This window comes from Coptis chinensis, chromosome 3 (assembly GCF_015680905.1).
Source record: "Coptis chinensis isolate HL-2020 chromosome 3, ASM1568090v1, whole genome shotgun sequence".
In the NCBI taxonomy this organism is placed as follows: domain Eukaryota; kingdom Viridiplantae; phylum Streptophyta; class Magnoliopsida; order Ranunculales; family Ranunculaceae; genus Coptis; species Coptis chinensis.
In genome coordinates, this window is record NC_141458.1 from 33,918,643 (window position 1) to 33,931,371 (window position 12,729).

The following is a 12,729-nucleotide window of genomic DNA, read 5'->3' on the forward strand; positions in this document are numbered from 1 at the left end:
TGTCTAAAATTTGTTTAGGGGTGGGGTGTCGATCTTTCCATCCGTGATTGCTAAACTTTCCATTTGTGTTGCTTATGTCGTTTAATCATATTTTAATTCGGGTTGACATTATCTATGAATTTAGATTTCATTCGATTGCATAACTTATATCACACACGCACTTCTAAGCATTTTCCATCTTTTTATATGTTAACCATGGTTAAAGTAGCGTGTTTTATAGATCATTAGATTGGAAATTATATCCTGATCATTTTCATATCTCATTCGCAAAAATCGGACCGGTAACGAATCGGCAATTTTAGTTTGACGTTGCGCGAAAAAATCGGAAAATTTTGGAAATCGAATTGGGCTTGGGCCCAAATACCGCACGCACGTGCATGGCACGTGCCTCTCCTTCCTCACAACAAAAACAGATCACGAGTTTTTGTTTGCAATTCCTCCATTAACAAAATTTAAACCCTAACCAAAAAAAAAAAAAAAAGAAAAAGAAAAAGAAAAGAAAAAAAAAAGAAAACCTAAATACCACCACGTCAAAAGTTCTAACCCACTCCAAAACTTCTCCACATCATCTCCACCACCATTTCCAATAGTCTATACCACCAAAAATAATAAAAAAAAAATCCAAACGATTTCAAACCACCACCGCCACCACCCGCGCCCTGACCTCCGTAGGCACGAAAAATTTCAATTTTTTGTGGGTTGTTCCAGGATCGTTTGCAGCTTTTCTAGAGAGTAGTTTTGTGATGACATCTCCTACAATCATACCTGAGTAGTCTTTTGAAGACTTGCTAGGAAGCGAGACCTATGGAGGTTGGTTTTGCGACAGGATCTTGCAGTTATGATGGCAGCATCTACTGGTAAGTGATGACGACTCGTATTCACCTCAGCTTACTGCATATTTCTACAATAATATTAATTTCTATTGTAACCATGATGGAGAACAAAAAATTTCCCTTGCAATTAATGACACGACAATGGAATTCAGTAAGTCTTTGGTAGCATTAGTTTCGGGATTGCCCTTGCCTGATCCTATACACACGTGGGGATATATGACCGATAATGCATACCTCTATGACTATACATATTTCCATGAGTATTATGGGGGAGGGATGTTTCGTGTAATGGACCAAGGGTGTTATAACATAGCCCTTGGTAGCCTGTCCCTGAATGTAGGCACCACCATGTTATTCATCCTGAATGAATATTTTAGGGGAGTGGCAGTTTATTTCTGCAAATAATATCGCTGGTGACGTTTTCCTTGTTTTGGTTGTGGGACATCGCCGATATGACATTCCCAAAGTTTTAGAGGCTTGTCTTAAGAGAGCCTATAGCATACGACATAAGTATTTTCTTATGCCTGTTTTGGTTTGCCGCATCATGTGCGGTTGTTTGCCTAAATTTTGTACCCAGTTCACAGATTGGAAAAGGGTTGAAGTCATGAGACCCACCAATTGTGTGGTTAATTCATTCCGAGTTATGACTTGGCCGGGATGGCAGGTACAACCTCATTTGGTTGCTCCTTACACCCCATCAGACCGAGTAACACTCGACAGGTTAGCACGGGTTGATGACACTCGGCGAAGGGCTTGGCAAGTTATTATAGTGTGGCAGGACACAAAAGAGCCTTGGTCCTATGAAGAGGATGAGGATGAGGAGGAGGATGACGCTTAAACAGGGGAGATAAGGCAAGTTTTTAGTTTCAGTTAGTGTTTGCTTATGTCCCAACCAATTTAATTCTTGTTAACCCCATAACAGGTGGAACTCCTATAGAGTTGCGTCTGTTTTTCTTTTTCTATATTAGTATGTTTAACCTTGTTTTGCAGATGTTCCAGAAATTTACGCATTTCCATGGTATTTTTCTACCCTTTTTATTTCAATACTTTGAGGAGAAAGCATGCTTCTTGTTTGGGGGTGGTATAGAAACACGAATAGTTAAGGCATCTGTTAGGATATAGATATGTACAATATGCACTTGTTTTCTAGTAAAAATTCAAAAATTTCAAAAATTCAAAAATATAAATAAAAAGTTTATGATATACACTTAGGAATATTGGTATTGTTTCATTTCTCTATGCTTTTCATAATCTAGAAGTCTCACATTACCTTTTGCATTAGAATATTTTTTAGAAGCTTAGGTTAATATGTAGGTAATAATCTTTGCATCTATCTATAAATATATTACATGAGTATCCATGATTGTTTGGCAGTAAGTTTCTAAAATCTAAGCTAGAATACCTATTCTACAAATCCTGTAAGAATATAGCCTAAAGCCTTATATGAGTGAAATACTTGAAAAATGACATAAGGGAGAAGTAAAATCCAGATAAAGAAATCACACGTCCACTTGCTTGATCATTATACCATACCCTAAGTGAGAATTTAGGCTCTCTTTGGATCGATATAACCAGAAATTCAAACCTAATGAAATTATTTTCAGCTAGTCGCCCCTCTGAACCTTTCTTTAGCCTTTCGTAAACCACAATTCCTCTACCCTTTTACAAAAACAAAACAAAATAAAAAAATCAACCTACCCATTTTAGAATGAGTCTGAGAATAGGATGAGTGAAGAAAAGAGAAGAGAAAAACCTGTGTAAACAAAAAAATTAGTTAGTTGCTTCAGAAAAGAATAAGAAAAGAAAGTTTCCATCCAAATAAAAAAATAAAAGAAAATAAAGAGTTAGAACTCCAAAAAAATAAAAGGAGTCAAAAAAGCCAAAATAAAAAGGCTAAGGATGGAAACAAAGTATAGAAGCAAAAAACAAGGGTTCTAGTTACGTAATATGATTTTTAACCAATGGTGATCTTTAAAGCTTGTTAGTTATTAATGGTGGCCTTTAAGGGGTGAATTTTAACCTTAGGGGTAATAGAGTAATTTAACAAAAAATATTAGGAAAACATGGAAAAACCAAAAGAGATTAGGGTTCTAGCAGCCGTGAAACCTAGCACACCAACTGGGAGTGCTGAGGAAAACTCATCAGATGACTCCTTTCTTGAGGTGGACAATTTTGAGAAGGAGATAAGAGCAAAATATGGTGAGTGGTCTGTTGAGAGGTACAAAAAAAAAATTACTGAAGGAGTATGGAGTGAAATTGAAAGCACGTAGTGTGCATGAAGAGTCACTGGATAGGCTCACTCCAACTCAAATAAAAGAATCATTACTGAGAGAGGCCCAAAAATTGTTAGATGCAGTTAAAGAAGTCCAAGATTCTGGAGAACACAGAGATGCGAATTGTTCAGTTAACAAGGATGGAGAAGTATGAGGGGTAGCAAGAATCGATGGAGTCGGGGAAGATGGAGATTTCATATTTAAGCGAGTTGCTATCGAGGTGAGTGATGAGGAAACCAAACAAGTCGAACGGATGGGTTCGGAACTGACTGGAACAAAGGCAAAAGCTTTGGAAGAGGAAGTGTCAAATGACAATGGCATGAAAGGTCGCAAAATTAAAGAAGAAGCACTGGAAAAACTTCTAAACAGTGAAGGGGATAAGAACGATGGAGCAAGGGCTATGAGGCTGAATGCTGCTGTACCTCCAAAGATTCACAATGAAAATAGAGGATTGGAACTAAAGTCGCGAGGAGCTGAAACAAATGAAAATCATAGCAAGAAGCCATGGGATAACCAAGATACAGAACAAGACAAACAGCCAAACAGTAATGGGCCTATGGGGGGAAAACAAACCTTAGAAACACAAGAAGTTGGGTTTAAAGGCATGGACTTGAATGATTAGAGAACACAGAATCGAGTAGAACCTCAAGGAAACGTAACAGAGAAGAGCGGGACAGAAGGAAATCTCGATGAACACACAGAGCAAGAACAAGCTCGTAAGAAAAGCTCGTGGGCAGAGGCTATCGGAAAAAGGCAGTGGGTAGTGCAACCTTAACGTATATGCCACCTTCTTTAGTGAATGGAAAGCCTGTGATACATGTTAAAACTTCGCAGTTCTCATAATGCAACAAGAAATTCAAAAATCTAGTTGTTGGATCCTTTGTGGGAAGAAGGTTAAGTTATGCTTATGTGAAGGATGTTGTTAGTAGAACATGGGGGATAAAAAACTTTGTTATGAAGCCTTATGGGGATTCAATGTTTACTTTCAAGTTTGAGAAGGATGAAGAGAGGCAGTTGGTGTTGGATGTTGGATCTTTTCACATCGCCAGCCACTTGTCTATTGTTAGGCCGTGGAGAACCTTTGTTGAAGTAGAAACGAGAGAATTACGGATCATTCCAATTTGGGTGGTTGTCAAAGGATTGCCAATGGAAATGTGGAACAAAGAGGGCTTTAGCCAAGTTGGGAGTGTTGTGGGTATACCTATGTTCACAGATAGATTAACGTTGAATATGATGCGAACTAACTATGCGAAAGTTTGTGTGGAAATAGATACAAAGTGCCCATATCCAGAACACATTCCAGTGATACTGGATCAAAGAAGAGCGTACAATGTGACGTTTGAATATAATTGGAAGCCACCGAGATGTGCGACTTGCAAAATTTTCGGACACTCTGATCAACGATGCCCAACGAAAGAACCAGCGGAAACAATGGCTACTAAAGTTTGGCTCAAGAAGGGAAACACTGGAAAGAAGGAAGAAAAGAAGGGAATGGAAGAGAAGCACCAAGGACAGCCATCATAAAGTGCACAAATGCAGGGGTAAACTCAGAAAACACTGAAGTGCAAGAAGAACATGGAATGCAGGGGAGAAACTTAGCAAACACTGAAGTGCCAGAAGTACACGAGACACCAGATGAAGAGGGTTGGGAGTCTCCTAGCAAGAGACATCGATGTATGGCCAGAAACTTGCAAGGAGACGATAACACTAGGGATGAGATACAAATAGCAGAGAAAGTAAAGGAACCTAAGGTGATAAAGGCATAAGGGTATGAGCTAGAGAAAGCCAATAACAGCAGCATCAAAAGAAATTCAAAGCAAGGAAAGGCCAGTAAGAATAAGACTAAGGAGACAATGACAGAGAATATAGGGACCAATGAAACAGAGACACAAATGAAGATGGCATCTAAAGGACTCAGTATCACAAAGGGAAGTAAGACCAGTGGAACCTTAGGGAATAAAGCACCTACTCAAGCAGGGAGACAAAGCACAGTGGCAGCCAAGTACAGTCACTCTAAGCCCGCAAACACATTTAAATGAATGTACACCTAGGCTGCTGGAATATGAGGGGCTACAACAAAGAATTCAAGCAAGTTGAAGTCAAGGAAATGATAAGGAAGTTTGATATCAGTATTTTGGGATTAGTAAAGACAAGAGTGAAAGAAGAGAATAGAGAATGGGTGTTTAATAGGAGTTGTGTACACTGGGAAATGGAAGGAAATTATGCGGAAAGTGACCAAGGCAGAATTTGGTTCTGCTGGAACCAGAGGGTATGCAAAGCTGTACTAATGAAAAAAGAGGTCCAACATATAACTATGGAGGTAACTATGATCACTGGAGTAGAGTTTATAGTGACGATGGTGTATGCTAGTACAGATAGGATGGAAAGAAGGCAGCTATGGAGAAATATAGTGGATCTATCATGCATAATTTAGAAACCATGGATATTACTTGGTGATTTCAACACTATAATGAACCCACATGAGAAAGTAGGAGGAGCTGAGGTATGACCATATCATTTTGCAGATCTGCTGGACTGTGTCACTTCAGCAGGCCTAGTGGATATAAAATACAAAGGCAACATGTTAACATGGAGTAATAAGCAAAGGGATAGAATCAGTAGCAAATTAGATAGGGTGATGACAAATGCAGAATGGGTAAGCGAGTTTAGGGATTATGAAGCTGATTTTTTAAATTCAAGGGCAATCTCAGATCACTCACCAATGGTGGTAACATCAAACACTCAGAGAAACCAGAAGAAAAAACCATTTAAGTTCTTTAACTTTTGGTGGAAGGAGCAAGGATTTATGAAGACAGTTGAGGCAGCATGGGGCAGCTCAGTGGTGGGAAATCCTATTTATATCCTTATGAAAAAACTGAAAATCACAAAGGCAGCACTCATTGAATGGAATCGAGAAAGAATAGGGAATGTAGAGGACAAAGTTAAAGAAACAAAGAAAGAACTCGAACTGGTGCAAACTGAACTGTAGGTGCAGCCTTTGAATCGAGAACTCATTGAAAAGGAAAGGGAAACCATTAGAATACATGTACAAGCAGCCGTAGCATAGGAGTGGTTTCACAAACAGAAATCGAGGGATCAAGTCATTAGTATGGGAGACAACAACACCGAGTACTTTTTCAAATCTGTGCAAGCAAGACGAGTAGTAAACAAAATAACATGCTTATAGGATAGAGATGGGAACTATATACAAGATGTAAATGGGATTGGGGATGAGTGTGTACATTATTATAAAGATCTTTATAGCCCATAACTGATGCCGAACATTGATTTCTCTATCTTTCAAGATATTGGGGCAAGACAGCAAATTAGTGAAAAAGATGCAGAGGGACTGGAAAAGGAAGTTACAATGAATGAGATTATAGAGGTGTTGGCAGATATTGATAACGATAAAGCTCCGAGAAGTGACGGTTTTTCATCCTTCTTCTTCAAATGTGCATGGAGGATTGTTGGTGATGACTTCATAAGGGCCATTAGAAATTTCTTTACATCTGGGCAGTTACTAAAGGAAGTGAACTCAACTTGTATAACACTTATGCCAAAGGTTCAGAGCCCCTCATCCTTCGGAGAGTATAGGCTAATAGCGATGCTGCGGAGTGCTGTACAAGTGCATCACAAAAGTCATGACTAGAAAAATGAAACAGATTATGCCCAAAATCATAAACAAGAATCAATCAGCATTCATCATAGGGAGGAGCATACAAGATAACATCTTATTGTCTCACGACCTGCTGCATAATTATCATAAGGATGAATACCTACCTATATGTGCTGCCAAAGTAGATTTGAGGAAAGCCTACGACTCAGTAAGGTGGGAAGCGGTCGAATTTGCTATGCAAAGGTTGGGTATGCCAAGAAGATTCACTGAATGGGTAAAGAACTGTGTGGAAAGAGCTCACTATTCTATAATGGTGAATAGAGCCCCATATGGGTATTTTAAAGGAAGAAGAGGAATACGGCAAGGCGACCATATCCCCTTATCTTTTTGTAATGGTCATGGACCTTTTCTCAGAAATCATGAGACATAGTGTAACAAATAATCTGTATAAGTTGCATTATAAGTGTGTAAACCCAGTTATCACTCACTTATCTTTTGCAAATGATTTGGTGGCGTTCATGCATGGAGATGTCCAAACGGAAACACAGCTAAGAGAGAATTTAAACACATTCAAAGCATGTTCTAGTCTTGAAGTGAACACCCAAAAAAGCCAGATATACTTAACAGGGGTGGACGACAACAATTGTGAAGATATAGAGATGGTGCTGCAATGTCCAAGAGGAGAGCTACTTGTGAAGTATCTGGGATTACCACTGATTACTATAAGATTGAAATTGACTGATTGTAGCCCTTTGCTTTTAAAGGTTACAAAAAGGATTCAAAGTTGGAAGGGAAAGTTTTTGTCTTATACAGGAAGGCTGCAGCTCATCGAGGAAGTGCTAAACAACTTGAGTGTGTTCTGGTTTGCATCATTCATTGTACCTCAGAAGATTATAGATGACATAAACAGGCTGTACAGAAACTTTCTATGGACAGGACCTGATTGTAATCAGTCTCATGCTTTGGTTGGATGGGAGGATCTTTGTTACCCATACGCAGAAGGAGGGCTTGGCATTCGCAACCTTGAAAAGGTGAATCAAGCATCGAATATGAAGCACATCTAGAAGATAATCACAAAGGCAGATAATTTATGGGTTGAGTGGGTTCATAAGAACTTAATTAAAGATAGGAAATTCTAGCAGCTGAAGATTCCTAACAACTGCTCATGGAGTTGGCGAAATGTATTGAAAGGCAGGAAAGAAGTAGCTCAGTTAGCAATGCATCAGATTGGAGACAACAAGAATACAAGCTTCTGGCTAGACCCATTGCACCCACAAGGTATGTTAAAAGAAAAATTTCCACAAGCCTTTCTCTACAGCTCACTATGCCACCTCAATGCAAAGGTGTTAGATTTCATCATACAAGGGAATTGGTTATTTCTGGATTATATCAAGAATTAGATAAAGGAGATAGCAGAAGATGCCGAGGAAGAAGTGGAGATAATGGGGGGTGCAGACAATACAGTATAGAGTGCATCTCGTAATGGAGACTACAACTTAAGGGACACATATGAAAGTTTGCGAGGAATTTGGCAGGCAATAACATGGAGCAACACAGTATGGTTTGCGAATCCAATACCTCGCCACTCATTCATAAGCTGGATGGCAGTCAGTGGAGCTCTAAAAACACTTGAGAAAATGAAGGAATTCAAAGTGGTTACACCAGATTTATGTATTTTCTACTGGAGAGAAGTGGAGAATGAAGAACACTTATTCCATGAGTGCAACTTCTCCAAAGCAGTATGGTACACAGTCTTGAGGAAACTGGGATATCACAGAACAATGACGAACTCATGGCAAGAGGAAATCGAATGGGTGAGAAGAGTTTCAGCAGGGAAAGGGCCAAAGCAAGATGCTATTCGACTGGTGTGGAATGGTTATAACTATTAGATTTAGAAGACACGGAATGAGAGAATTTTTGATAACAAACAAACTTACTTAGACAGCGTGGCAGCAGTGATCATAAGGGATATGCAAACGAAGATACAGGCAATGGAGATTAAGATGGCAGAAGGGCCAGAGAAGCAACACTTCCAAGAGACTTGGAATGTGAATGTCGAGACTCCGCATTATCAGCCAAAGACTTGCAAATGGGAAAGGACAGACGCTGGAACCTATAACCTGAATTCTGATGGCAACTTGCAAGGGATGGATGGGGGATGGGCAGCAGTAGTAAGAGATGAACATGGGCAGGTTGTCGTGGCAAGCAAAAGGAGACCAAACAAACACTCCATCGATTTGATTGAATTAAATGGGGTTGGGCAAGGACTGAAAATGGTAGTAAATCATGGCATCAAGAAGGTACGAGTGCAAACTGATTCCAGTACAGTGATTTCATTTTTTAAAAACAAGGGGTGGCATCCATGGCAAGCCGAAACGATGATGAGAAGTATTGATTTGATGAGGAAGCAGCTAGAAGACTTTACTAACACTCATGTGTACAGAGAAGGACACAAACTCACTGATGCTTTGGCAAATAATATCCCAACAGTTAGTTACATAGAGTTAATTCCCAGTTCATTTATGGAGGATGTAAAGAAAATTATTTATGATGATGCTATAGGCAAAGAATATGTAAGAATGTAACAAGCTATGATTTTATTTATTAATGAAAAGGGGTAGGGGACCTCTCTAACAACCTCGCTTTCCCACCAAAAAAAAAAAAAAAAAAAAATATATATATATATATATATATATATATATATATATATTATATATCTTTCTCTTAAAAGTAGCTACTTAAGTTAACTTTAAAATAAGTACGTATATTAAGATCATCTCTACAAAATTTCAGCTTATTTGGAAACTTCTAACATTGGTAAAAAACAATTACAAAAATTCAACATTTCTAGACCGTTAGATTTCTTTTTAAAGATGACAACAATTATTATCTATGTTAGAGATTTCCAAATGAGTTAAAATTTTGGGAAGATAATTATTATGGTATGTGCTTCATAACCACAATAAATTATGTTGGAATTCATTTTGTAGGTGATGTTTTACGTACGTACTTATTTTAAGCTAACTTAAGTAGCTACTTTCTAGAGAATTACTGTATATATATATATATATATATATATATATATATTCATATTAAGTCAGACTTGTTCTTTTTGAATATCCATTTCCTTTCTTCTTAAACCACCTCCTAATACCCGCAACACCTAATAAAGACTTCTAGCTCAATTAGGAATAGGTTAGTGTGATACTAAGTGGCAGATGTGTTTGATCGACTTCGGCTTCCTTGTGTGTCATTGAGATTGTAAGGTAAAGTGTGCACACTGCACACTGGAGTAGCGAAACTTGAGCGGAAAAATCATAGTGGTTTTTGTCTTGACATTTATGTGAAGACCTACTTAAGGACGCTATTCCGAGTTTTCAGAAACGGACATGTTAGTGCTTTTCATAGTATTACTCATTGTATATATGTTTATTCGTAGATAATTAATTATTATACATATATTAGCTTAGGTTTCGACTTGATTATTCTGTATTCATTGCTAGTGAGATGTATAGATAATTGAGACATAAATAAGGAAACAATAGTTTTATTTCTTAGTCGTTGTAGTATAGATGAAGTTTGTGAGTACCTTCATTGGAAAACTCTCACGAGACTATAACTCGTCCACTAGGGAATTCCTAGTGGTTTAAGGCTTTGTTGTATATGGTCAATGCAATCGCACTCGGTGAAATGAGATTAGTTAGAACTCCATTTTTGGTCACTTATTCTAATTTCTCATATTTGCTTGAGGACAAGCAAATTACTGTTTGGGGGTGGTTTGATAAGAGCCCAAAACTGTAGTTTTAACCCCTTAACAATAATACTTTTAGACTAATTATGCGAGTAATAAATAAGAGTTAATGCTGATTACGTGATTTTATGTATTTCAGGCATTGGAGTCAATTATGTGTAGAAATGTGTCATTTTTGCGAGATAAAGGAGCAAGGGTTGGTTACTAAGAAGTTTTGTGATTAAAGGCCAAGATTCAAGGAGGAAAAGCCTTTTTAAAGACCGATCAAAGCAGAAAAGTCAAAGTTAACGCGGGCAAAAACAATGCATAAAAGTCAGTAGAACTTCTAAAGGTTATATCTTTGGATTCATAGATCAGAATTGGGCCCACCTTATGTCAAAACGGCCGTCTTGGAAAGAGATTTCCAATGGTCTAAGTTTTGACCCAATCAGAGGAGCAGAAGTGGATGAAAAGCTTGTTGAAATCAAATCCAGCTGAAAAGGCCCATGTGGACTGAAGAAATTGGGTTTTGGGCTCTATTTTCCAGCCCAAAACATGGCTCCTCAGCCCATGCACGAAAAAGTGGATCTTGTCTCCTCCATTTGAAGACACAAGACTTAGCTCTTAAGCATCTAGTTTTTTAGTTAGCCATAGATCCAAGAACGTTTTAAGATCTTGTTTTTTTACATTCAATTGAATTGGAAGCTTAGAAAATAAATTAGTTAGACTCCATTAATTAGTTTTATTTACTTGTTTTTAATTCAGTTGTTGAATCAATACTCTTTTATTTTATTAGATCAATAAAGTTAGTTTGTTACTCATAATCTAGTTTTAATTATTAAATCACTTAGATCTAATTTTAATCATTTAGTTATTAATCATTTCTTAGTTGTTAATTTAGTTTTGAATTCTTGATTAGATCAATATAGTAAAGTTATAATCTTTATATCATGTCTTGCTTAAATTCATATATAAATGATAGTTTAATGAAAAAGGCTAAAATCTCCATTAGAGGGGTTTGAGGAAGCCTTGATGAAAACTTGATTTTGTTAGCTTAGAAATCGTCGTGATAATCTATTCAATTCTAGAAAGTAATTAGTTCACCATGAGAATGGGTTTGATTGCTTCACATGCTAGTTATTATGTGGTAGAGATTGCCATGAATAATTAGGGATTAGAAATACCAGTTTGTTATGCGAAAGCATTGAAATTTGGATTACGACATTTCTTTCTTAGCAGAATTAAGTCGAATCAAGGTGGAATCAAATTCCCCTAATTCATTCTCTATTGTCAGTTTAGTATTTGAATTTTTTCATTTCGTTATTCACATATTGATTAGTAGTTTCCCATCGTGGTATAATTCCATTGTTACTCTCATTAACTTTGATAGACTGATAATCGTAGTTAATTTAGAAATCTAAAGAACTAGGAGTGGAACGAATTTTCTATTCCAACTATATTGCAATAGCATCGAGAGTAGAAAACTTTGATACTTTAGAACGGAGTTTAGTTTTAGTTTTACTTATGTTTGAGTCTCGTAGCTTATTCGTAGGTAAAACTATCATTTTACCGTGTATCATTCCTCGACCCAAAAACCTTTTGCATCATCTAATTTATGCTTCATGTTATCCAAGATAACCCTATTAGAGGCTTCAGCCTGGCCATTGCCTTGTGGATACCTTGGAGTTGAAAACAGATGGGTAATGTGAAACTCCTCACAGAGTTCAGCGACCAATCCTCCAGCGAATTGCTGCCCATTATATAAGATGATAACTTTGGGTATACCAAACCTACAGACAATGTTGTTCCAAATGAACTTTCTGACATCCTGTTCTCGAATGAAGACAAAGGGAACTGCTTCTATCCACTTGGTGACGTAATCCGTCGCGACTAGTAAGAATTTGACATTACCGGGAGCAGGTGGTAGAGGTCCTCCAATGTCAGTTCCCCACTGTGCAAATGGCCATGAGCTGACCAATGGGTGCAGGTCTGTTGCAAGAACATGGATAAGTGGAGCATATCGTTGATACTTTTCACATTTGCGAGTAAAAACTTGTGCATCCTTTTGCATATAAGGCCAAAAGTATCCTTGCCTTAGGATCTTGAGTGCTAGTGTTCTGCCCCCAGCATGGTTGCCACAAATTCCTTCATGAACTTCTCACAAAACCTGTTCAGCTGAGGTTTAGGGAGAGACATCTGAGATGAGGTCCCAGAAAGGACTTTTTGTACAGATCATCTTCAATGAGGGTGAATCTTTGTATCTTTGCAAGCAGACGC

General features: G+C 37.8%; 3 protein-coding genes across 3 annotated transcripts; all 3 read left to right on the top strand.

Annotated features, from left to right (window-relative positions):
• The first annotated feature begins 4,060 nt into the window (after nt 1-4,060).
• LOC147509263 (uncharacterized) lies at nt 4,061-4,630 on the top strand. Its single transcript, XM_086597756.1, has one exon. The coding sequence runs from the start codon at nt 4,061-4,063 to the stop codon at nt 4,628-4,630; it is 570 nt and encodes a 189-aa protein (XP_086453882.1).
• Nucleotides 4,631-7,114: 2,484 nt separating this feature from the next.
• On the top strand, nt 7,115-8,611 carry LOC147509264 (uncharacterized). The gene is made up of 2 exons (XM_086597757.1): nt 7,115-7,753; nt 8,258-8,611. Exons 1-2 carry the CDS (start codon nt 7,115-7,117, stop codon nt 8,609-8,611), a joined length of 993 nt encoding a protein of 330 aa, XP_086453883.1.
• A 102-nt stretch (nt 8,612-8,713) lies between these two features.
• On the top strand, nt 8,714-9,307 carry LOC147509265 (uncharacterized). Its single transcript, XM_086597758.1, has one exon. It carries the CDS (start codon nt 8,714-8,716, stop codon nt 9,305-9,307), a length of 594 nt encoding a protein of 197 aa, XP_086453884.1.
• Nucleotides 9,308-12,729: the final 3,422 nt, after the last annotated feature.

Bases quoted from the DNA above. Each gene is read 5' to 3' on its own strand.
- LOC147509263 (XM_086597756.1), top strand. From the start codon at position 4,061: ATGAAGCCTTATGGGGATTCAATGTTTACTTTCAAGTTTGAGAAGGAT.
- LOC147509264 (XM_086597757.1), top strand. From the start codon at position 7,115: ATGGTCATGGACCTTTTCTCAGAAATCATGAGACATAGTGTAACAAAT. The intron at 7,754-8,257 runs GTGAATCAAGCA...GGAATTTGGCAG, and splicing joins GCATTCGCAACCTTGAAAAG to GCAATAACATGGAGCAACAC.
- LOC147509265 (XM_086597758.1), top strand. From the start codon at position 8,714: ATGGAGATTAAGATGGCAGAAGGGCCAGAGAAGCAACACTTCCAAGAG.